Source organism: Diceros bicornis, chromosome 3 (genome assembly GCF_020826845.1).
Source record: "Diceros bicornis minor isolate mBicDic1 chromosome 3, mDicBic1.mat.cur, whole genome shotgun sequence".
Taxonomy (NCBI): Eukaryota; Metazoa; Chordata; class Mammalia; order Perissodactyla; family Rhinocerotidae; genus Diceros; species Diceros bicornis.
In genome coordinates, this window is record NC_080742.1 from 83,089,163 (window position 1) to 83,116,109 (window position 26,947).

Sequence of the window (26,947 nt, forward strand, 5' to 3'; positions counted from 1 at the left end):
CTGGTTTTGAATGCATATGCTATATATAGATAAAAAGTAAAATTTATTACCAGAATTTAAATCTATAGTTCTCAGAAATGTAAATATGTCATCCTTAAAATGAATTATTTCCGTTGGTTAGGAAATAAAAGCAGCTCCTGAAGCTTTAGAGTAAATTACTGCTTTTTTTTTTTTTTTAAAGATTTTATTTATTTATTTTTTTCCCCCAAAGCCCCAGCAGATAGTTGTATGTCATAGCTGCACATCCTTCTAGTTGCTGTATGTGGGACGCGGCCTCAGCATGTCCGGAGAAGCGGTGCGTCGGTGCACGCCCGGGATCCGAACCCGGGCCACCAGCAGCGGAGCGCGTGCGCTTAACCGCTAAGCCACCAGGCTGGCCCTAAATTACTGCTTTTGCATAACGACCTTTTCATTTTCAACCCTACTTCCTAAGAAAGACATTGTTATCAGAAAAACAATGGGTCTCATTTTTATTTGCTTCTTTCCAGTTTTCATTCTCAGCTTGCAAGTTTAAAGTTCAGAAGAGCAAAGAGGGAACAGGAAGAGTAGTAATGTGGAAAATGGGAATCAGGAACAGCTTTACCATGGAGGCCACTTTTTGTGGATCTACTCTGGGTAAGATCAAATCTTCTCATTCGTGGCTCTCAGAGTTTTAAACCAAAGAGACATTTTTAATGTAAGATTAATAGTGTAGATAATTTGATAGTGAGCACATACTGATATATAATCAATTCTATGAATAGGATGAATAAACAAACTGCCACGTGTATCTCTATCTCATCATTTCCCTTTGTTTAGAAAAAGAAGTTTTAGCATATAGATAGAATACCTAATTGGTTGTTTCATGAACTAATCTTTAATTGCTTGTTTCTGTTTTTTTTTTTTTTACAAGGGGTTCCTACTGATGACTCTTGATTTCAAGCAAAAGCAGTGATCATACTTAAATTTCAGGATAGAAATGTTTTTAGTGGATTTGCTATTTGCAAGGCAAAATAGACTGTGGTTTTGTTTTTGTCAATTTATATTTTAATGGAAACACTTGGTTCCTTGAACTAAAAATAAAGGGTGCTCTGTAGTTCCATTTAAGAAATCTTTTAGTCACATCTAGCATATCCTTAGAATACTCCATATTAAGATAATTGTCACATTGTTAGAAAATGTATCAACTCAAAGGAAAGTGCTGGAAATCCACACATGTAATTTCTGGCTAGATTTTAAAGCTCCTTGAAACTAATATAACATTATTAATGATGATGAAAACATTAAAATCTTTACCCAAGTTTTTCTCTAAGTGATTATTAGGCTGTTTATAACTGGCAACCAAGTATTCCATAACTTTTTTATTGAATTTTCCTTGCCTTACAACGTAGACTAATTTTTGTTAAGTCACCTTTGGTCCAGTTGGTGGAGAGGGAATGAAGGAATGTAGGAAGCTGTGAAATGACCTGCCCTCAAGAAGAAACCAAAGGACAGGACATGGAATCGTATCAGATGTTTTGTTTATTATACTCTCTGTTTTGCAACGTAGGCCTACCTGCTAAGGACAAATGATTAACTCATCCTCAAGGGTGGGTAAACTTATTGATGTTTTAGGTAATAAACGAGGCTCTCATTTCAACACAAAAGACTTGGAGTCAATGGGATATCATTTTTGTGATTCTCTCTTGGACTACTGTGATCCAGACCGAACCAAAGTAAGCAAGTCTATTTGGTAAAGCATCAAACTCCAGTCTATCAGATAACATAACCTGCCTGTGGGCCTATAGCAGTTTATTTATTTTTTTAATATCTTACCAGTGTTTGGGGTTTTTTGGTACTTGATTTCCCAATAACTGTTGTTCTAGGTATCTATAAATACTCAATTAGTTTAATTAGGAAGTAATTTTGTAATTAACTCATTTATTATTATCCCCTAGTATTATCAGTGCCTGAAAGAATTAGAAGAAATGGAAAAACATAAAAACTTGGAAAAAGTCCTTGATGATTCAGATACTTCTCTGAGAGAAATTACATTGGATCTAGAGTCTAGGTAAGTCAAGATGGTGGAAGTAATGTAATTTGTTGTGCTGTTTTACTATGCTTATTATTATAATCCTGGAATATAATTGTTAGTCTCAACTGAAAATCCCGACTATAGGTGGGGGAAGATTTCCCATGCATATTGCTTTGACCAGACCTCATCAAGACTTCATTTATTCAAATAATATTAATTGAGCAACTACGATGTACTATTTGTGAAAGACATACTCAAATTGTTTTTAATGCTGTCATTACCCACAAATAACTGACACATTTATAAAGATGCCACATAAATACTCTGAGTTAGTGAATAATAAGTGCAAAATTCAATGCTAAGGGAGTGTTGTTGGAAGAAGGAAGGTACTAATTTTAGTACAGTTCCTATAGGAAAGGCAGAACAAATATTTGATTCTTCCCCTTTATTTATACATTTTCAGACTTTGAGTTAGTGCTCCTGCAACCTCCAGTGGTGACTAAGAGTTTTGTTTGCAGATGGAGAGTGTCATTTTGAACTCGTGGATTTGTTTATATTTGATGTGCTTCCAAACAATTTCAGTCATTATTATTCTTATGCTCCAAGATGCCTCAAACTACCAAACATCTACACCTAGTTTGTAAACATTCTTCTGCTTATAATTAGAACTATTTCTACCATTCCAATAAGATAATAAAGTAACAGTTGAAATTTTTAAATGCTACCAAAACATTCTGTAAGTCAAAATAATTTATTATTATTTTTTTGTAGTAGCCGAGGCTCTGACAGTTCAGAATCCAGTGACACTCAGACTTGTCTTCTCAAGTTAACTTCTCAGGTATGATTGAAAAGTTCTGCCTATGGTATGGATATGCTAAGTAGGTACTCTTCTTACTGTGACTAACATTCAGGAAAAAAAAGTTGGCAGTTGTATAATTATTGAATAGCAATAATTGTTATTTTCCAATTGTGTTCCATATCTTTAAATCATAGAATTTTCTAACCTTAGGGTTTTTTAACACCCTTACTTTATAGATGAGAACAGTTAAGATCCAGAGAGATTAAAATACCTCTCAAAATCCATGCCACTGGTTAATGAGAGTTGATAGCATAACATACATCATCCGACTGCTAGTCCAGTATTCATTTATTCATTTATTTAGCAACTATACATTCAGCTCCAACTAAGTGCTGAGGATAGAGCAATGAACAAAATGAGACAAAAATCCTTCCTTTTTGTAGCTTATGTTCTAGTTGGTGGAGATAAAAATGTAAGCAAAATATATGATCTTAGATGATGATAAGTGCTGAAGGAGAAAATTAGAGTGGTAGGAGGAATAGGGAGTTTAGGTGATGTTATGTACTGAATATCTGCGCCCCCACCAAATACATATGATGAAACCCTAACCTCCAATGTGATCGTATTAGGTGATGACTAAGACAAACTAAGATAGTACTCTCTTGGTACTGAGAATGGGGTACTGCTGTAACAAATGCCTAAAAATGTGGAAGTGGCTTTGGAACTGGGAAATGGGTAGAGGCTGAAAGACATTTGAAGTGCATGTTAGAAAATGTTTATATTGCCATGAAGAGACTTTTAAAGGTGATTCTGGTGAGAGCTCAGAAAGAAAAGAGGAGAGCTGCAGAATAACTTTCCATCTTCTTAGAGAATACATAAATCATCATGTACAGAATGTTGGTAGAAATGTGCAAGTTAAGGGGATTCTGATGAGATCTCAGACAGAAATGAGGAACATGTTATTGGGCAATGGAGAAAATGCAATCCTTGCTATAAAATGGCAAAGAACTTGGCTGAATTGTGTTTGTGTTCTAGTGTTTTGTGGAAGGTAGAACTTGTGAGCAACAAAATACATAGGCATATCTAAGCAAAGTGTTGAATGGGTGGTTTGGTTCCTCCTGACTGCTTATAGTAAAATGCAAGAAGAGATAAATGAATTGAAGAAGGAATTGTTAAACAACAGAGAACCAGAGTGTGAAGATTTGGAAAATTCTGAGCCTATCCATTTTACAAAAAATGAGAATGCATGTTCAGAAAACAGTAAGGGTGTGGAGGACTAACCATTTGATAAAGAGATGAGTGTGGGTGTGAACCACAGAAATAATTAGTCACCCCAGCAGGAAAACCGCCAGTTTGAACTGAAGAGAATGGAGACAGGACAGAATGAAGGCAGGCTGTCAGCTTCTTGAATTTTACAGTATGGTACCACAGAGCTATTTGACTGCAAACGTGCACTATTCCTCAAGACAAGGAAAAAAAGGCCCTGAAGCTGACTAAAAGATCATCAGGGCCACTATCACCTAGGATTTAACAGGGTATATGGCAGGCACCCGGAGCCATGAGCTACGGTGTGGGCAGGGCCCCAGTAGAGAGCCAGGCACGAGCAGCAAGCACCCCTCCAAGCTACAGGGGTGGTGTTGCCATCCCACTGGGTCCAGAAGGCAGAGCATTGAGCCAGAGAGGATTGTTCTTGAGCCTTAAGATCTCATCGAATTTGCCTTGCTAGGTTTTGGGCTTGCTTGGGACCCATCAACCTTCCTTCTTTCCTATTTTTCCCTTTTGGAGTGGGAATGTCTACCCTATGCCTGTCCCACCATTGTATTTTGGAAGCACATAACTTGTTTGCTTTCATATGTTCACAGCTGGAAAGGAACTTTACTCAGAATGAATCATACTTTGAGTCTCACCCATATCTGACTTAGATGATATCGAGATGAGACTTTGGACTTTATAGAGTTGATGCAGGAATGAGTTAAGACTTTTGAGGTTGTTGGGATGGAATGAATGTATTTTGCATGTGAGAAGGACATGAATTTGGGAGGACCAGGGGTGGAATGCTGTGGTCTGTTTCTGTCTTCCCAAAATTTATATGTTGAAATTATAATGCCCAATATGATGGTACTAGAAGATGGGGCTTTAGGAGGTGATTAGGTCATAAGGGCAGAGCCCTCTGAATGGGATTAGTGCCTTATAAAAGAGACTCCAGAGAGATCCCTAGCCCTTTCTACCATTTGAGGATACAATGAGAAGTCTGCAACCCAAAAGAGAGCTCTTGCCTGACCATATTGGCACCCTGATCTCAACCTTCCAGCCTCTGGAACTATGAGAAATAGATTTCTGTTATTTTGATAGGGTAGCTGAATGGAATAAAACAGATGTTGTATTACTTTTCTATTGCTGAGTAACAAATTACCCCCAAATCTTAGCAGCTTAAAACAACAAGCATTTATTATCACATGGTTTCTGTTGGTCAAGAATCCAGGAGTGGCTTAGCTGGGTGCTTCTATCTACGGTCTCTCAAAAGACTGCAATGAAGGTGTTGGTCTGGCTGTGGTGTCATATGAAGGCTTGACTGAGGAAGGATCCATTTTCAAGTTCACTCACATGGTTGTTGACAAGATTCAGACCCTCACTGACTGTTGGGCTGAGGACCTCAGTTCCCTGATGGCTGTTGGCTGAAGATCTCCCTTAGTTCCTTGCCGTGTGGACTTCTCCACAGGGCAGCTCACAACACACAACTGGTTTCTATCAAAGTGAGCAAGCAAGAGAGGGTACACAAGATAGAAGCTACAATCTCATTGTAGCCTAATCTCAGAAGCAGAATCCTATCATTTTTGCCATATTCCATTCATTAAAAGTGAGTCAGTAGGTTGAGCCCACACTCAAGGGGAGATTATTACAGAAGGGCATGAATACCAGGAGCTGGGGATCATTAGACGCCATCTTAGAGATTGTCTACCACAGATGTAAAAGCCGTAACTTTGACTTACCTTTGCCTTAAGGCTATGTTGAAGCCAACCTGCAAATTCTAGAATTTGAGGCTGTTTACCCTCTCAATTCAATTCTTTGTCCAAATATTTTTTGAACTGATTTCTTTCTGGTAGCACCTTATCAAATGAAGCTAGCAACAATCAACTGATACTCTAAACATTCTGCCTCAGAATCTTTTTCCAATGACCCAAGTCTGTTAAGTACATTTTCTGTCTTTCATACTATCACAGAAGACAGTTTTACTAAGTGTATCACCTCTTCATAACTTGTATCACTATTTTTCTAGCTTCTCATAACAATTTCCACACCACCTGTTATTATCCAGTCACAAAGCCAATGATTGTCACACAGTTTAGATTTTTATTAAGACAGCATTCTACTTCTATGTATCAATTCCTATATTATTTCTGTTTTACTGAATTAAAACAAAATCCTCAGAATCTCAATGGCTTACAATAGTATATATCTATTTTTTTGTTCTTGGATCTTCAGAACATCTGTGCCTCTTTACTAGGCTAATCAGGGATCAGTTGAACTTATCTCCAGACTGTGGGTTGAGTTCAGGTCTATTGTAACTTTCTTCCTTTTCCCCAGGGCATGTTCTGCTCATGGCAAATCACAAGAGTTCAAGAAGGCAAGCCAAACTATGAAAGTATATTTAAAGCCCCTGTTTACCATTCCATTAGCTAAATCAAGTCATATGTCCAAATCCAACATCAATGGAATGGGGAAATTTTTGATTACTGATTCAATCTACTTACTAATTATACATCTGTTCATATTTTCTATTTCTTTGTGACATAGTCTCACGAGGTTCTGTGTTTCTAGGAATCTGTGCATTTCATCTAGGTTATCCAATTTGTTGGCATACAATTATTCATAGTACTTGTTTACAATCCTTTTTATTTCTGTAGTATTGGTAGTCATGTCCCCACTTTCATTTCTGATTTTAGTAATTTGAGTCTTCTTTTTTTCTTAATCCATTTAGTTAAAGGTATGTCAATTTTGTTGATCTTTTTTGAAGAATCCACTTTTGGTTTCATTGATTTTTCTCTATTTTTCTATTTTCTATTTCATTTATCTCTGCTCTAATCTTAATTATTTTTTTCCTTGTGCTGGCTTTGGGTTTAGTTTGTTCTTCTTTTTCTAATTCCTTAAGTTGTAATGTTAGGTTGTTGACTTGAGTTTTTTTCTTGTTTATTAATGTAAGTTTTTATAGCTATAAATTTCCCTTTTAGCACCACTTCTGCTGTGTCCCTTAAGTTTTGCTATATTGTGTTTTTATTTGTGTTCAACTCTGAGTATTTTCTAATTTCCTTTGTGATTTCTTCTTTGATCCATTGGTTGTTTAAAAGTGTGTTGAATAATTTCTACAATTTTTTGAAGTTTACCTTTTGTTGTTTATTTCTAACTTCATCCCATTGTGATCAGAGAAGATATTTTGTATGATATCTTTTAAAGTCTATTAAGACTTAATTTGTGGCCTCCATATGGTCTATCCTGGAAAATGTCCCATGTGCCCTTGAGAAGAATGTATATTCTGTTGTTGTGGGGTAGAGTGTTCTATATATGTCTGTTAGATGTAGTTGGCTTATTGGTTGTTTAAGATCTCTGTTTCCTTACATATCTTCTGTCTGGTTGTTCTATCCATTATTGTGAGTGGGGTATTGAAGTCTCCAACTATTATTATAGAACTATGTGTTTCTCCCTTCAATTTTGTCACTTTTTGCTTCATCTATTTTGATGGTTTGCCATTAAGTGCATAAATGTTTATAGTTGTTATATCTTCTTGCTGTATTGAATCTTTTATTAATATATAATGCACTTTATCTCTTGTAACATTTTTAAATTTAAAGTCTATTTTGTCTGCTATTAATATAGCTACACCTGCTCTCTTTTGGTTACTATTTGCATGGAATATCTTTTTCCATCCTTTCACTTTCAACCTGTTGTTGTCTTTGGATCTCAGCATATAATTAGATCATGTGTTTTTATCCATTCTGCCAATCTCTGTCTTTTGATTGGAGAGTTGAATCCATTTACAATGAAAATAATTACTTATAAAAAGGGAATTCTGTCATTGTGCTATTTGTTTTCCATATGACTTATAGTATTTTTGTCCCTCATTTCCTGCATTACTGTCTTCTTTTGTGTTCAGTTTGTTTTTTGTGGTGAGATGTTTTAATTCCTTTCCCATTTCCTTTTGCGTGTATTCTATAGGTATGTTCTTTATGGTAACCATAGGGATTACATGTTATATCCTAAAGTTATAACACTCTAGTTTGAATTTATACCAGCTTAACTTCAATAACATGCAAAAACACTGTTCCTTTACAGCTGCATTCCCACCCCTTTCAGTTATATATGTCATAAAATTACATCTTTATACGTTGTATGCCCAAAAACGTAAACAAATAATTATTTTAAATGTATTAGTCTCTTAAATTATGTGGAAAACAAGATTTGGAGTTACAAACCAAAGTTACAGCAATACTAGCTTTTACACTAGTAATTGCTTTTTTTTTCCTTTAAATCTAGTAGTCTCTTAAATCACATAGAAAACAAAAAGTGTAGTTTGAAACTAGTGTTACGTTAATACTAGCCTTTATAATTACCCATGTATTTCCCTTTATTGAGATCTTTATTCCTCCCTACGCCTTTGAGTTACTATCCAGTGTCCTTTCATTCTACCTTGCAGGACTCCCTTGAGCATTTCTTGCAGGGCATGTCTAGTGGTCATGAACTCCCTCACCTTTTGTTTATCTGGGAATGTCTTAATTTCTCCCTCACTTTTGAAAGGACAATTCTGCCAATTTTTTTCTTTAAGCACTTTGAATATATTGGCTCACTGTCTTCTGGCCTCCAAAGTTGCTGATGAGAAATCTGTTAATAATCTTATCCAGAATCCCTTACATGTAACAATTTGCTTCTCTCTTGCTGCTTTCAAGATTCTCTTTGTCTTTGACTTTGAAAGTTTGATTATGATGTATCTCAGTGTGGGTTTTTTGATTTCATCTTACTTGGAGTTCATTGAGCTTCTTAGAACTTTACATTCATGTCTTTCATCAAATTTGGAAAGTTTTCAGCCATTGTTTTTTCGCGCATTGACATTTCTGGGTTGCTGGCTTCTTCAGCTCTAAGGCTGGGATATATGAGGCCGAAAGAAAACACTGAAAACTACTCACCGTCATGCTGCTTCTCTGCTCTAGAAGTCCCTCGCCAGTATGCCTTCTTCCTTCCCCCTTTTAGAGCCTCTGTTTATTTTGTATATAATACCCAGGGATTTTAGTTGTACTTCATGGGAGAAATAGGAAAAATCCTTCATTTTCCTAGAAATGGAAGTCTCAAGATACTTTTATGTCTGCATATATACTGTCTTTGGAGTGTTGATTAAATATTTATTTTAAATATGATTATTTTACCTAGACAGAAACCAAGAAAAAACATCTGAAAACAAAGAAGGAAAGAAATTCTACCACAGCAAGCCATCAAAATGCCAGAGAAGAGCAACAGGTAAACAGTCATTGATCTGGTTGTTAACAGCTTTTGAAAAAATGATTGCAAGAGAATGACAAGATATTTCCTCTCACACTTCTTATACCCTAATGTTTTCCTCAGGAAAAGTTAACAATTAAACTTTTGCTCATATTATTTACAGTTTATAAAAGCACAAAAGAACCTTGACAGATGAGAAGTAGGTCTTATTAGGGTCCTGTAATTAAATTTCATTTACACTTACCTTACTCAGAAAAGTATTTGAGGCATCTTACAAAGATATATCCAGGACAGGAAGAAGAAATAAATTAAAACTAAGGAAAATTAAATGGGAATACAAATAGATGGTTCTGGGAGATCCACTTCCACCATGATGGCATGAGGGGCTTTTGCAAAAATTGGTGAAAATTATTTTTTTTAAAGAACACAATTATTTCAAGTCTCTGGAAATGGTCCTAAGGGAATACAGCAAATGAAAAAAACATCTATTCTGGAAAATCTACTCAAATTTGGTAAAAAAATACAAAAAACAAAAAAACAGCAAGATCCTGTGGTATTTGAATCAAAGCTCCTCCCTCTTTTCCCCCTCCCAGCTCGGTGAGACTGAAACTCCACTTCAGACTAGTACAGCCGAGAATGCAGGGCCCCCTCTCTCCACAGATATCAGTCAGAGGGCTATATTCCCAGGAAGGGCAGGGTATCATTATTTGTTGTCCTGCCTCAAGTTACCTGTTGCTGAATCTAAGTTCCAGGTGAGTGCAGCCAAGAGGTGAGGCATCCCTTCTTCTATCCAGACTCCATTCATGAGAAGGAGTCTCTACCTTGGGTGCTACATCACTGAGGATATTTTGGCCTTAATCACCCTTGCCTTGGCTTGTAAAGTGATGGTTCCCCATCGGGAGAGGCAAATAGAGAAGACTTGAGACTACTGCCCGCTTTCCACCTACAGCTCAGCTCCTAAAGTGGGGTATCTCTGAGAGAAGAATGCCATTGTCCCCACCTCCAACTCCAGACACACTCAGGTCAGAAATTTTGCCTTGGGGGAGAACCAGATAAAACAGATAGCTCCTAATCTCTTCCCAAAAGAAGTGACTTAATTTGTAACAGATTCTGGAGAAATTCAAGTTTAAGGGCATTCTCAAAAACAGTGCAAGTATGATAAAAGGCAATGGGGAAGAGATTGGTAGATTGATTGGAGATATAGGCTAAACTATAGGCCAGCTAGTTTGCCAGAGAGAACTGGGGAAAGAGATAGCTGTGAGGAGCCCTCCTGGGGTTAGAACAAATCTCAAACACTGCCCTCAGGAACTATCCCTTTAAAGGAGCCTGAATTTGATGGGATTAGTCTGTAGAGCAATTTATGCTCCAGGGCATTGTTGAAAACAATGGAGTTATAAATCAGAAATTAGTGTAATTTAACAGCTGGATGTGGTCAGGGAAAGAGACAGTGAAAGACAGCTCTGCCAAAACCACTGCCATCCCAGGGTGAGTGTGGGCATGCCCAAGTCTGCACACCTGAGGCGCAAAATCAGAGGCTTAACTCTGCAGGATAATGAACTTCACTAAAATAACCTAGCTGTCACTAAAGAAACAAACAAGTAAATAATAATAAGCTCCAGAAGGGAGAGAAGGGGTGGAGGAGGAAGATCAGTACCCAGAAGTCAATAGAATTGTCTAGTTAGGAAATAAGCCTGACAAACACAGATGAAGGACAATTAAAGTGATATCCCTAGTTGATGGGGTCTAAACAGTCCATCCTTGGATCCAATCAGTCAGATCTTAAGCATCTGTTACCTGCAGAGAACCCAGAAGTTGGAGAAGACCTGAGTACCAGGCTCTCTCAGACTCGAAAAATTAGAAGATTTCTGCTCAAATACTCAAACAAAAATATCAGAAGTTGTTCTGCAAATATTTCCTGTGTTAATAATAGTGATAAAGCACCAGTAGGAAATTTAAAGTTAGCCATGACAAGTTTATTCAGCAGATATCAAACACCAAATACACTGTCATCTGCCAAATATGGATTGAATTAACAGAAAGTAATTTCCCAAGAACTTTTGAAATTATTTTTCTCTTGTCCTCCTTTAATTCTTTTTCTTAACTTTTTATTTTGAAATAATTATAGATCCACAGGAAGTTATAAAAAATATATGTACAGGAGGTCCCCTGCATCCTTTACTTCTCCTCCTCCAATGCTAGCATCTTACACACATTATCATACTATATTAACATCATAAAACTGATGTTGATACAATCCAGAAAGCTTATTCAGATTTTACCAGTATGCACTCATTTGTGTGTATTAGTATTACTCATAAATTTTTAATTCTATTCTTTAGCATATTGTTATGTAATATTTTATATTTTGACATTGATATCTAATTCTCTATTTGTAAATTATGTGATCTAAACAACATGAGTATGCTTGGGGGAGGACCAAAATTATAAAAAAATTTTTTGGTAAACAAACTCTCTAATTGATCTCATGTTAAGTCATTTGTAGAACCCAATAACCAAAGTAAGTTTTGTTTGGGATTTGTTTTTTTATTTTTTTGTATGTAGATATTGTGAGACATTTATTTAGTTCTCATAAACATATCCACATAGTAGTTTTCCTTATCTACTCAAACTGTATTTCATGTTATAAAAGAAAAAAAATTCAACGGAGTAAATTTAAAGATCCAATTGGCTTTATTCAATGATTAATGAATCAGACAGCATCCCATCTAGCAAGTAGAAAGAAGCTCCAGGGAGTTGTACAAAATGGAAGGTTTTTATAGACAGAAAGAGTGAGACAAGGAAGTGAAGTGTGGATTATTTCAGGCAAAGTCACCTTTCCGTAGGGGAATGCAGGGGTCTTATCAGGCAGATTACCTCACTAGTGTGGATCAGGAAATTCCAGACTGATTGGTTTAAAATTCCACCCCTGAGAGAGGCTGAAACTGCAAGTGAGTTAGGTATTAAGACATGGTGGGGCTTAGCATAAGTGACTTCATTTTGGGTCGGTTGTTTCTTTTTAACAATGTAAAATGTGATAAAATTCCTTCATATTAAATGTTGATGTATTTTTGTCTTTCTTGATTGGCGTTTTAAAATTGTTATGAAATCATAGTCTATGTTTAATATTGAATCTTCCAAATGGAAAACAATCATCATTTGGTCATTTCAGAAAGTTGCATACATTCTAAATGTGTTTGTAAACTAATAGGAGTTCTTAGTCATTGATCTTAAAATTTATTTTCTAATAATCTTTGGCCAAAAGAGTGAATAATGTCATCTTAACTGAGGTTAATGCCTGAGGACAACTTAAATTCATGCTCTTGAAGTATTTCTTATTTTAATTGTTTGCCTGTAAGACATCAGTACATCCCTAAAATAATATTAGTAAATTATTTTTAAAGTATTTTAGTTCAATTTCTTTTCTACCAGGACACTCTCAATAATTAATTTTGAAGATTTTCAGCAAAAGCAAATAATTATAGATTACTGTGGTTAGAATTTGTAGATCACATTTGTAAGGACACTGGCCTGGTGATTTTCTGTGGGATAAAATAGTGTATTATGGTTCACAACAACATTTCAATCAAGCGAAGAGGTCTAAAAATGACATTAAGAGTTTATCATTTTCTTCAGCCTAATTTCACCCCTCATCTCTCCAAATTCTAGTGATTATATAATATTGCTACTTTTAACTTTGTGTAATGTTTTTCTAGAATATTTCTCTTTCTCTCTCTCTTCAATAATCAATAATCAAGTTTTGGTTTTTACTCCCATTTTCACACTGATTATATCAATTTTTTTTGGCTGCCAATCAATTTTGTCTACAATGAAGAGGATTTTGACTATTATCCTATTTTGTAGTCCACTTTTATCATGAATTGATATGCATTACATCTTGGCAAAAATGTTTTCAATTTTTTTTTCCTTTCTCAGGCGCTTTTGGAAAATTCTTTATAATATCCACATACTACAGATGCAGAAACAAAAGTCTAGAAGCATTTAAAATGTTTTCACGGTCACATAATGATTTGTAAACTACTCAAGATTAGGTGTCACAATTCTATAGTGTTTTGTGTCTCTTTAACTGGGTCATATTGCCAACTCCTTCCAAGATAGAACACAATGTCATATATATGCTCTTTATTACTCTGGACTTCTTTAAAAGCTACACAAAAATATTTTTCGTCTTTTCTATATAAGCACAGATTTGTAATCGCTTGTACATTTTCATATGCTTTGAAATATTTTCGCCCATTTTACACTCTTCCTACATCTTTATTCTTCTCATTTAAGTAAGTGAGATTATAAGTATACATTTTTTGCCTCTTTCTCATCATAAATAAGTTCAATATGAAGTGAAAAAATTTTGAACTCCTTTAATATCAATGTTTTCTTCTACTCATTGCTATAGGAGAAAAGTAGTGTTGTGGAAGACAGTAGAAGGTTCTGATTTAAGAGATTATTTTTGTCTTTTCTAAACGTATGAGGATAAAATGAGAAATGCTGAAAATTACTATACCATAAATCATATAGGAAATATACCTCATTTTCATGTTTATAACATAGTATTATTTTCCTTCTGGTTCTGCATTTCATTAGGTTTGTGATAAAGGACATTTAGTACAAAGACATAAAGAATCAAATTCTGATGTGAAAGGTAATATTCTGCTTCTACCCTCTAATAACCAGTTAATTCATTTACTCAACACTTTTTTTGTGCTACAACTTTGAGATTGCCACTGTGCTTGGTGCTAGGGATATTAAGAAGTATACTATATCATTTCTTCCCCTCAGGAGCTCATCGTTTAATAGGGGGAGATAAACAAGTAAACCAGAGAGGTGCCGTGTTACACGTGCAATATCAGTAGTCGAGACAGAGCTCCAGGAGAGCATAGAGAAAGGAGCGATCAGTTACATTGGAGGGTTAGAGAGTGGTCCACGCACTTGAGGGATATCTCTGATTTGAAAGGTTTTTTCCCCAAACAGAATATAGAGATTTTATGTTCTATATAACTGTCTTGGTCCTCTCATTTTATAACTTAACAAAGGATAAGCCCAGGAGAGAAATTAAGTTTTGGAATATTCATTTGCTTCTACCAGAATCTGCTGAGTCTGATATGAATCTCTGCCTCTCAACATTTCTAATATTTTTTCTCTTAATTTCTATCTCCTTATCTTTCCTTGAGGTCCTTAGAAAAATATTGATTTAGTCGGAGCAATATTTTAATTTTATCTAAGATAACTCTAATTTTATGTGTATATGTATCATTTTTGTACATTTATACCATACGTATTTCCAAAAAGGATTTGAGGTAACCTAGTTAAAAATATGTATACATGAAAATACATCTATTTAGTTTATGATATAGCAGGCTATTTAAAAGTAGAAATGGAAATAAGAACCACACCAAGGAAAGGGGAGAATTCTATTATAATTAAATGGTTAGTTTACTTGAATTTTAAATTATTCTTTCTCATAGTGATCAGTCAAGCAAATCAGTTACTTTTTATATGTAACTTTTATATATTCTTCTGTTAAAAATTTAATGTCAAAAATTAAAATAAAGAGCACATTTTAGAATACTTATTTTAGACCTTTTTCTACATCTATACACATACGCTCCATGTTAATTAATCACAGAATCTTCAGGTTGTTTTGCAACCTACGTTTTCATTTAAAATTGCAGCATATTATTAACTTCTTTACATATTAATAAATGGTGGTAAAGTCTTCCGTTGTATTAGTGAGCCTTAATTTATTTAGCGACCCTCATTGTTAAACTTTTCTTGTGTTTACATTTTTTTATTGTAAACAACAATGAAGAACCTATAACTTCCTATTTGTATATATTCTTAGTTATTTACTTATAGTAGATTCCCAGAAAGGAACTGCAGACCCAAAGGGTATGAATGCTATAAATAGCAAAAATGCAACAAAAATTCATAAGATTTGAGAACTGTTTGTATTAATTTCATTGAGCTAAACTACTGTTTACATGTTATCTGCTAGCATTTTTCATTTAGAAGATAAAAATATGAAATGTAAGAGTCAATGAATTATTTTCCTGCTAGTAATGATCTTTTACCATCTTTTCTAGATACAAGGCCAAATGTATCAGATGATTATATATTTGATTATTTCAGAAGACAGTTCCCTAATAAAGGTTTGGGTGAGTAAAATGGGAGTATAGACAGTAATGAGTGGTCACCTATCATCTGAATGTGAGCTATTTAATAATATGTATTTGATCAAGATCTACATATAAGAAACTAAAAGATTATCTTCAAATCACATAGTCAAGGAACAATTCACCTTTACAGAAATTTTGAACCTTAAATTTTTATTTTTCTCTCTAGCTCTAGAAATATATAGAGGAAGCCAGTAGAAATTCATTATATGTCAATTGGCTTTCTCGTATTTTTACCCAGTCAAAAAAGAAAAGAATATTCATCTCATTGTCCAATCTTTATTTCCCATCCCACTGAATCTTAAAGCAGAGAGAAACCTTAGAGTACTCTAGTCTCACCTCCTACTCATTACAGGTTCGAGACTCTTCCAACCTTTGATTGACTACGCTTGGTGACAAGTAATTTACCAAATTGCAATACGGTTCATTCCATTGCTAGAAAGCTATAGCATTGAGAAAGTTGTTTTTATGTTGAGTTAAAAACATGGTCCCTGGCTGGCTGAGTGGCGAAGAGGTTAAGTGAGCGCATTCCACTTTGGCAGCCCAGGGTTTGCCGGTTCAGATCCTGGGCATGGACCTACTCACCGCTCGTCAAGCCATGCTGTGGTGACATCCCACACAGAAGAGCTACAACTCTACAACTATGATACACAACTGTGTACTGGGGCTTTGGGGAGAGAAAAGAAAAAGAGGAAGATTGGCAACGGATGTTAGTGCAGGGCCAATCTTCCTCAAAAAACAAACAAACAAACAAACAAACAAACATGTGTCCCTGTAAATTTCATCCACCTCTTTAATAACACAAAACAAAGAGTGAAGGAAAACATTAAAGGTAAACATTTCTGACTGACTGACTCATTTTCTCTAATTCTCCTTGAAGTAATGAGAACAAATGTAATACGTCTTCTACATGATAAATCATAAGTGTTTTTTTAAAAGCTATCATGTGTCCCCCGAAACTTTCCTTCCATTTCTTTCAGCCATCCATAATAAGGCGTGATTGAAGTCTCTTTATGATCTTATTTTACTCTTTTCTATCACTATTCAAGCTTGAAAGAAACAGCACCATATTACAGACGTCATCTGACGAGTGTACAATAAACCGTTGCTCTCATGTGCTTCTTTCTAGATACTAGATTTCCATTAGTGCAGTCTAAGATTGTATTTCTTCTTTTGAATATTATCCTAAAATATTGACAAATTGGATTTACATGTAGTCAAACCTATACAGTTTTATTTTTATAGTGCTTTTGCTAAGTTGTGTCTCCTCCATTCTCTACTTCTTCAATTTTGGTTTAGTATTTTGGTTCAGTGTACAGGGCCTTAAATTTATTCCTGTTAAATTAAATCTTCTTAGACTCAGCCTTTCATGAACTTTTGATCTTGATTATGTCATATTGTTGTACTATATATGTGTGTGTGTATACATATATATTTGTGTGTATACATATACGTACATACATATCTATACATACATTTGACCTCTTGTCAAAGCTTCAGACTCTTATATTTAACTTTCTGCTATACATCTTCACATAGATGTCCCATGTATCCAAATTCAAATTTATCTACTTCTACACTAAATGCTATTCTTCCTGTATTCTCTATAACTTTGGTAGCAGTAATATCTACATAACCACCCAAGCTAGAAGCCTGGTAGTTATCTTTTTTTCTCCTTTCACTTCCATCCCTGTATCTAGTCAGGCACTGAATCCAGGTGATTTTTACTTCACAATCCCTTTTTCTCTGTCTTAACTGCCATCATTCTTTTCAGATTCTTATCACCTATTTACCAGGAGTACTACAGATTTCTAATTGGTCTCCTTGTTACCAATATTGTCATCCTACTTCCACCTTTTATACTACCATAAAGGTGATCTATCAGAAACACAAATCTGATTACATAACACCACTACCCTAAAGCCTTTCAGTAATCCTCAGTTCTCTAACAGTGGTTGAAGTTGGCACAATCCTAAGACTTAAATTATTTTTAGGCTTTCTATTTTTAATTTTTTTAACTTTTAATTTTGAAATAATTTTAAGAATAGTACAAAGAGGTATATCTATCTCTATCTATCTATCTATCTATCCATCCATCCATCCATCCATCTATCTATATTTCCCCCCCAATCCATTTCTATAGACATCATGCTCCTTTATTCCCAAACAACTGCAGCGTATATATTCCAAGAACAAGAACATTCTCTTACATTAGAATCAGAAATTCAACTTTTGATACAATACTATTTGTATCATACTATGGTTAAATTTTGCCAAATGTCCCAATAATGTCCTTTAGAGCAAAACTTTTCCCTGATTCAGGATCATGAATTGCATTTAGTTGCCCTGTCCCTTTATTCTCTTCTACTTTGGAACAGCTATTTAGCCTTTCTTTTCATTTAGACCACTGGCATTTTTGAAGATTATAGGCCATTTGTCTTATAGAATGTCTGGTTTTAAAATTTTAGTGTGCACGAGAATTACCTGGGGAGCCTATAAACCCCAGCTTCTGATTCTGAGTTGGTCTTTGTTGTCAACTCCTGAATCTGCATTTTTTATAGGGTACCTCAGATAATTCTGATAGTGGTGATCTGCAGACCACATTTTGTGACTCACCTCTTTGGGGACTATAGTGAGAGTTGGTGGGAGGCCAAGCGTTTGGGACCTAGCCCATCTAACCCTTTTTCATCCTGAGTAGCCTTCAATAATGGTCTGTTACTTACAAAAAAAAAAAGTTTTTTACAACCACTAGCTGCAGCATAGAAACCAAGTTCTCTAATGTGATGTACAAGACTTCCAATGAAATACCGCCTGACAGGGCTGGCCCTGTGGCGTAGCAGTTAAGTGCGCGCGCTCCGCTACTGGCGGCCCGGGTTCGGATCCCGGGCACGCACCGACGCACCGCTTGTCTGGCCATGCTGAGGCGGCGTCCCACATACAGCAACTAGAAGGATGTGCAACTATGACATACAACTATCTACTGGGGCCTTGGGGAGAAAAAGGGAGGTAAAAAAAAGGAGGAGGATTGGCAATAGATGTTAGCTAAGGGCTGGTCTTCCTCAGCAAAAAAAAAAAAGAGGAGGACTGGCATGGATGTTAGCTCAGGGCTGATCTTCCTCACACACACACACAAAAAAACAAATACCCCCTGACTACCTCTCCAGTTTTATCTCTTCCCATTCTCTGCTTTTTACTTTATACCTCACCAAAGATGATCTTCTTGTAGCCTCAAAATACATGTCTTCTCACCTCCTTGCCTTTGCTCATGCTGTCTTCTCTGCCTGAAACATAATTCTCCCTCTCTTCAACTAGACTAGCTACTCATCATTTAAGAAGGAGACATCAAAGTTTAGTAAGACTCATATACAGTTCATTACAATAAGAGTAGGACAGATTGAGTGATAACGATATGTACAAATTGCTCTTGTTGCTCAAAGGGGGATCTAGTTCAGTCTAGAAATCACAGGGAATGTTTTCTTGAAGGAACTGGTCCTTAAATTGTGGTGGAGTCTTAACTGAAAAGTTAGGCATTTAGTAGAGAGAGGAAAGTAACTTCCTTGAATTCTTAAAAGATTGTTGTCAGTGGGTTTATGATCTTATATGTGAATTCTTTCCTTATATGAGATGTGACATGACTGGGACTAGAGATAACTCATTCAGAGTATTTTGACTTCTGTCCTCTCTTATCGATATTTATTCTCCATTTTCTAGTCAGAAGAAAACTCCATTTGATAGAAAAGAGAGAAGCAACTTAAGAGCTGAGGGATTCTACTCTTTGTCATCCCTCAGCATTTTAAAATAATCCCAGCAGAAGACATCTAAACGTTCTTTGATATATTTTCATTCTGAATATAGCTAAGTAAAATTTACTACTTGTTGTCAATATTTCTTCATATCTTAATTTATTTGATATTTTAATCTTTCTGACACTATTCTTCTGTGTCTCAGCTATTCTCTTATAATCACTTTGCTCCTTTCCATTTTTGTTCTTGTTCTTTTCAAAATCTGTTGTTTATCTGCTTCCCAGAGGCCTCAAGTTATACTAGTCAATGATTGTGCTAGATACTGGGATATAATGGGAGATAAAATATAGTGTGTTCTCAAGAAGCAGAAAGATGACAAATAAGTAAACAGACAATAAAAATACAATGGGATAAATGCCTGTGCTATGGCGTTATATAGGAGTTATTTGGAGATAAGGGAGTATCACAGAAAGTTTCTAGGAAAAGATTATTGTTAGGATTCCAGGGGCCAAATATAGCATTTTTCTTTATGATGTTCTGAATCTCTTAAGAATTAAGACAAAAGAGTAAGACAAATAAAATACTAGCAAACTGAATCCAGCAACATATAAAAAGGATTATACATAGTGACCAAGTAGGATTTATCCCAGAAATGCAAGGTTGGCTTAACATGTGAAAACTAAACAATGTAATCTATCATATTAATAGAATAAAGAACAAAATGCACATAATCTCAGTAGATGCAGAAATAGTGTTTGGCAAAATCCAACATCCTTTTATGATTTAAATAAACATTCACCATTGAGGAATAGATAGAATCTTCCTCAACCTAATAAAGGCCTTCTATGAAAATCCCACAGCTAATATCCTTGTTGATGGTGCAAGACTGAATGCTTTCCCCGTAAGATTAGGACAAAGACAGGGATGTATGCTCTCAATACTTATATTCAACATTATAATGGAGGTTTAGGCAGGGCAATTTGGCAAAAAGAATAAATAAAAGGCATCCAGACTGAAAAGAAGTAAAACTATCTCTATTTGCAGAACACATGATCTTGTATATAGAAAATCCTATGGCATACACACACACACGGAAAACTTTTAGAGCTAATAAATGAGTCCAGCAAGGTTGTGAGATAAAAGATTAACACACAAAAATCAATTGTAATGGATGAATTGTATGGTAAATGAATTAGATCTCAATAAATCTGTTATAAAAATCAATTGTACTTTTGTATACTAGCAATGAACACTCTGAACATGAAATTAAGAAAATAATTCCATTTAAAATAGCATCAAAAAGAATAAAATACTTAGGAATAAATTTAACAAAAGCAGCTTGAGACTTGTACACTGACAACTACAAAACACTGTTGAAATATATTAAAGAAGATCTAAATAAGTGTCAAGATACCCCCACGTTCATGAATCAAAAGACTTAATATTGTTAAGATGGCAATACTCCCCAAACTGATATACACATTCAATGCAATCCCTATCAAAATCTCAGCTGAAACAGAAGCTAACTAGCTGAACCTAAAATTCATATAGAAATGTAAGGGACCAAGAATAACCAGGACAATTTTGAAAAAGAACAAAGTTCAAAGACTCACACTTTGTGATTTCAAAACTTACTACTAAGCTACAGTAATCAACACAATGTGGTACTGGCATAAGGGTAGATATAGAGATCAATGAAATAGAATTGAGAATACAGAAATAAGCCCTTATATTTATTGTCAATTGATTTTCAACAAAGAAGCCAAGTGAATTCAATGGAGAAAAAATAGTTTTTCCAACAAATGGTACTGGAACAACTGGATATCCACATGCAAAGAATGATGTTGGACCTATTACCTTATACCATACACGAAATTAATTCAAAATGGGTTACAGACCTAAATGTAAGAGCTAAAGCTACTCTTAGAAGAAAACATAGGCATGCTATGTAAATCTAGTAAGGGGATGTCTAGTTTTAACTCGGACATGTAAAGGGCTGGAATTGGAGTATAGACCTTTGTTACAGAGATTGTTCTGGGTATATTTTGCATTGCTTACTCTTCCTCCCCCTGCCAGAGTTAGCTCCTTTTAGCCTTCCTGTCTCACTGAAGAGTCAGAGGAAGGAAAGCTAAGAAATGCTTGTTAAGGTCACAACCCAGGGACAAAGATCCACTAAAAGACTGGGATTTAATAATAAGATTATAGGATGCTCCCTTTCCCCCTTGGTCATATCTGAGTTCATGCATTTGTCTCTCAAACATGACATTCCAGTGAAAGCCTTGGTAATATAACCAATGTTTCCAATCATGTCCTGTTACAGGGAGAACAGATTCTTATTGAATTTATGCAAATAAATATATTGTCATGAAATAAGAATAACATGAAAATATGCCCCCCTTACCATCACCTCAACATGACTCCAGGATAATAACAATTGTTTATAGCTGAAAGATCTGCAAGCAAGACACAGATTCTATCTGATAAGTATTTTTTAGGGAATCCCAAAGAAAACAGAATATACAAAAACAAGACTCCTATAGGAATTCCGAGCCTCTGGCACCGGAAATGGACAGCATACATTAAACACAGTCCTGGTGAATAAAGATATGAAGAAAATAAGTATTTAAAAAAAAACCACACAGTCCAACGCCTTGTCATATTAACATAAAACCCCACACTAAAGGCCTGTTAACCTGAGTTCCTGTTACTCACTGTCCAGTTTTTAACAAAAAAATTATAAGGCTTTCTAAAGACAAGAAAAAACACAGTCTGAAGAGATAATGCTAGTATCAGAACCAAACTCCAGTATGACACAGATTTTGGAATTATCAGACATGGAATTTAAAATAACTGTGACTAATATGTTAAAGGCTGTAATGGAGAAAGTAAACAACATATAAGAACAGATGGGTAATGCAAGCAGAGATATGGAATGATCTAAGAACGAATCAAAAGGAAATGCTAAGAATCAAAAACACTAATAGAAATGAAGAATGCCTTGGATGGCCTCATCAGTAGACTAGAAGTGGTCAAGAAAAGAATCAGTGAACTCGAAGGTAGGTAAGTAGAAACTTCCCAAACTGAAGTGCAAAGAGGAAGAAGAATAAAAAATAATAATAATAAAAAAGAAGAACAGAACATCAAAGGTCTGTGGGACAATTTCAAAGGGTGTAACCTATACGTAATTGGAATTCCAGGAGGAGAGGAAAAAGAACAGAGTAGAAGAAATATTTGAGGTAATAATGGCTAAGAATTTTCCAAAATTAATGACCGACACCAAACTGGACGTCCAGGAAGCTCAAAGAACACTAGGCAGGAAAAATGTTTAAAAACATAAAAACACCACCTAGCACATCATATTTAAACTTCAGAACCAAAGACAATGAGAGAATCTTGAAAGAAGTCAGAGAAAAAATTACCCATAGAGGAACAAGGATAAGAATTAGAGCAAGGCCGGCCCCATGGCTTAGTGGTTAAGTGCGCGCTCTCCACTGCTGGCGGCCCGGGTTCAGATCCTGGGTGCACACCGGCACACCGCTTCTCCGGCCATGCTGAGGCTGCATCCCACATACAACAACTAGAAGGATGTGCAGCTATGACATACAACTATCTACTGGGGCTTTGGGGGAAAAATAAATAAATAAATAAAATCTTAAAAAAAAAAAGAATTAGAGCAGATTTCTTGTGGAAAATCATGCAAGCAAGATAAGAGGGAATAAAATATTTAAAGTGTTAAAAGATAAAAACCTCCAACCTAAAATTCTACATCCAGCAAAATTATCACCTCAAAAATGCAGAAGAATTAAACTTTCTCAGACAAACAAAAACTGAGAGAATTCATTGACAGCAGGTCTGATATACAAGAAATGTTAAAAGAAGTTCTTCAGGGAGAAGGAAAATGATATAGGTCAGAAACTCAGATCTATGTAGAGTGTGTCAGAGAAGGAATAAATGAAATAAAATAATATCTTTTATTTTTCTTATTCCTAATTGATCTAAAATATAGCTGTCTGTAATAAAAGTAACAATGTATTGAGTAATTATAGAAAACAGAAGTAAATCTTGGTGACTTTGGGTTACAAAATAGCTTCTTAGATATGATGCCCAAAGAACAAATGACAAAAAAATAAAAGATAAATCGAACTCCATCAAAATTAGAAATGTTTGTGCCACAAACAACAACATCAAGAAAGTGACAATACAGTCCACAGAATGGGAAAAACTTTGGAAATCATGAATCCAAAAAGTGACTTGTATCTAGAATATAAACTCAATGATAGAAAAACAAATAATTTTTTAAATGGGAAAATGATTTGAATAAACATTTCTCCAAAGAAGATATACAAATGGCCAATAAGCACTTGATAAGGTACTCAACATCTTAGTCATTAGGGAAATGCACATCAAAACCACAATGAGATATCACTTCACATCCAGTAGGATGGCTATAATCAAAAAGACAGACAACAATAAGTCTTGGCAAGCATGTAGAGAATTTGGAACCCTCATACATTGTTGACGGGAATGTAAAATGGTATAGCCACTTTGAAAAACAGTCTGGCAGTTCCTCAAACAGTTAAATGTAGTTACCAAATAACCCAGTAGTTTCACTCCTAGGTATATACCCAAGAGAAATGAAAACATATCTCCACACCAAAACTTGTACATGAATGTTCTTAGCAACATTCTTCATAATAGCAAAAGGTAGAAACCAATGTCCATCAACTGATGAATGGATAAACAGAATGTGATATATGCATATAATGAAATATTATTCAACTAAAAAAAGGAATAAAGCACTGATACATGCTACAACATGGATGAACCTTGAAAACATACTAAGTGAAGGAAAGCAGACATGAAAGGCTGCATATTGTATGATTCCATTTATATGAAATGTCCAAAATAGGCAAATCCATACAACAGAAAGTATATTAGTGCTTGCCAGGGGGTAGGGGTTGGGGTGAGAAATAGGAAGTGACTGCTAATGGCTTTCTTTCTGAGATGATGAAAATGTTCTAAAGTTAGATTGTGGTGGTGGTTGCACAACTCTGCAAATATATTAAGAACCACTGAATTTTACATTTTAAATGGGTGAAATGGATGATATGTGAGTTATATCTCAATAAAGTTGTCCCAGGATGCAAAAATTCAGAGTTTTCAGCGATGAGTGCAGAAGGTTGGGAAAAACTACAAAACCCTTTTGCCATCATTGCTTTCAGTTCCCAAAAATAGAGACTGAAAGCAACACTTATTTTGGTGGTGAAAGGGTTTGTTTTTTGTTTTCCAGCTTTCTAGAGATATAATTACCTTGTAATACTGTGTAAGTTTGAGACATACAATGTGATGATACATATACATATATCGAGAAATGATTACCATAATAAGGTTAGTTAACACATCCATTATCTCACATAGTTACCATTTTGTGTGTGTCTGTGTGGTGAGAACATTTAAGCTCTACTCTCTTACCAACTTTCAAGTGTACAATACTGTAATGTTAACTATAGTTACCATGTTGTACATTAGGTCCCCAGAGCTTATTCATCTTCTCACTGGAAGTTTGGACCTTTGACCACCAACACCCATTTCTCTCACTTCTCAGCCCCTGGCAACCACCAATCTACTCTCTGTTTCTCTGAGTTTGTTTTTTTTAATTCCCACATATAAATGAGATCATATAGTATATGTCTTTGTCTATCTGACTTATTTCACTTAGCATAATGCCCTCAAGTTCTTCCATTCTGTAACAAATGGCAGGATGTCCTTCTTTCTTGTGGCTGAATAATATTCCATTGTATAAATATATACCACATCTTCTTTATCCATTCATCCATCAACCAACACTTAGGTTGTTTCCATGTCTATTGTAATAATGCTACAATGAACATCAGGGTGCAGATATCTCTTCGAGATCTTGCTTTCATTTCCTTTGGATATATACCCAGAAGTGGGATTGCTGGATAATATTGTAGTTCTATTTTTAATTTTTTGAGGCTGTATCAATTACCATTCCCACCAGCAGTGCACCAAGGGTTCCTCATCCTCGCCAACACTTATCTTCTTGTCTTTTTGATGATAGCCATTCTAACAGGTGAGAGGTGATAATATCCTTGTGGTTTTGATTTTCATTTCCATGATGATTAGTGATATTGAGTACCTTTTCATGTACCAGTTGGCTATTTGTATATTTTCTTTGGAAAAATGTCTATTTAGTTCCTCCGCCCATTTTTTAATCAGATTTTTTGGTATTTTGCCATTGACTCGTATGAGTTCTTTATATATTTCAGATATTAACCCCTTATCAGATATATGATTTGCAAATGTTTTCTTCCATTCCATAGGTTGCCTTTTTTTTAATTGATTTTTTCTTTTGCTGCACAGAAACATTTTAGTTTGATATAGTCCTGCATTAAACTTTGCTTTTGTTGCTTGTGCTTTTGGTGTCATATCCAAAAAATCATTGCCAAGACCAATGTCAAGGAGCTTTTTCCATATGTTTTATTTAAGTAGTTTTATCATTTCAGGTCTTATGTTTAACTCTTTTATCCATTTCAAGTTAAGTTTTGTGAGTGGTGTAAGATAGGGGTCCAATTTCATTCTTCTGCATGTGGTTATCTACTTTTCTCAATGCTATTTGTTGAAGAAACTATCCCTTCTCCGTTGAGTATTCTTGGCTTCCTTGTCAAATATTCATTGACCATATATGTGAGGGTTTATTTATGGGCTTTCAGTTTGGTTCCATTGGTCTATGTGCCTATTTTTATGCCAATACCATACTGTTTTGATTATCATGGCTTTGTATTATAGTTTGAAATCAGGAAGTGTGATGCCTCCAGCTTTGTTCTTTTTCACAATTGCTTTGACTATTCAGAGTCTTTTATGGTTCCATACAAATTTTAGATTTTTTTTTTCCATTTCTGTGAAAAATGCCATTGGAATTTTGATAGGAATTGCACTGAACCTATAGACGTCTTTGGGTAGTATGGACATTTTAACAATATTGATCTTTCCAATCCGTGAACATGGGATATCTTGCCATTTATTTGTGTCTTCTTCAATTTCTTTCATCAGAGTCTTATAGTTTTCATTGTACAGATCTTTCACCTCCTTGGTTAAATTTATTCTTAAGTATTTTATTGTTTTTGATGCTATTGTGAATAGGATTGCTTTGTTTGTTTTTCTTATGTTTCATTGTTAGTGTATAGAAACACAACTGATTTCTGTATGTCAATTTTCTATCCTGAAACCATACTGAATTTATTGATTATTTCTAACGCTTTCTTGGTGGAGTTCTAAGGATTTTCTATATATAAGATCACATCGTCTGCAATGACAATTTTACTTCTTCCTTTCAGATTTAGATGTCTTTTATTTCTTTTTGCCTGATTGCTATGGCTATGACTTCCAGTACTATGTTGAATAATTGAGTGGTGAGAGTGGGCAGCCTTATCTTATTCTTTATATTAGAGGAAAAGCTTTCAGCCTTTCCCCATTGAATATGATGTTAGCTGTGAGCTTGTCATATATGGCCCTTACTATGTTGAGGTAAGTTCCTTCCAAACCCAATTTGTTGAGGGTTTTATCATGAAAGGATGTTATATTTTGTTAAATGCTTTTTCTGCATCGAGATGGTCATGATTTTTATCTTTCATTCTGTTAATGTGGTGTGTAACATTTATTGATTTGCATATGGTGAAATGTCCTTGCATCCCAGATAAATCTCTCTTGATCATGG

The 26,947-nt window shown here is 35.1% G+C and overlaps 1 protein-coding gene across 1 annotated transcript in view; it reads left to right on the top strand.

The window, feature by feature from the left end:
- Nucleotides 1-26,947, top strand: part of AGBL3 (AGBL carboxypeptidase 3) — an 89,355-nt gene that overhangs the window by 32,243 nt on the left and 30,165 nt on the right. Inside the window, exons 9-15 of the mRNA XM_058530499.1 lie at nucleotides 489-615; nucleotides 1,594-1,694; nucleotides 1,917-2,029; nucleotides 2,765-2,831; nucleotides 9,210-9,296; nucleotides 13,878-13,935; nucleotides 15,377-15,448. Of these exons, the coding sequence (XP_058386482.1) occupies nucleotides 489-615; nucleotides 1,594-1,694; nucleotides 1,917-2,029; nucleotides 2,765-2,831; nucleotides 9,210-9,296; nucleotides 13,878-13,935; nucleotides 15,377-15,448 (625 nt within the window). The remainder of the gene's footprint in view (nucleotides 1-488; nucleotides 616-1,593; nucleotides 1,695-1,916; nucleotides 2,030-2,764; nucleotides 2,832-9,209; nucleotides 9,297-13,877; nucleotides 13,936-15,376; nucleotides 15,449-26,947) is intronic.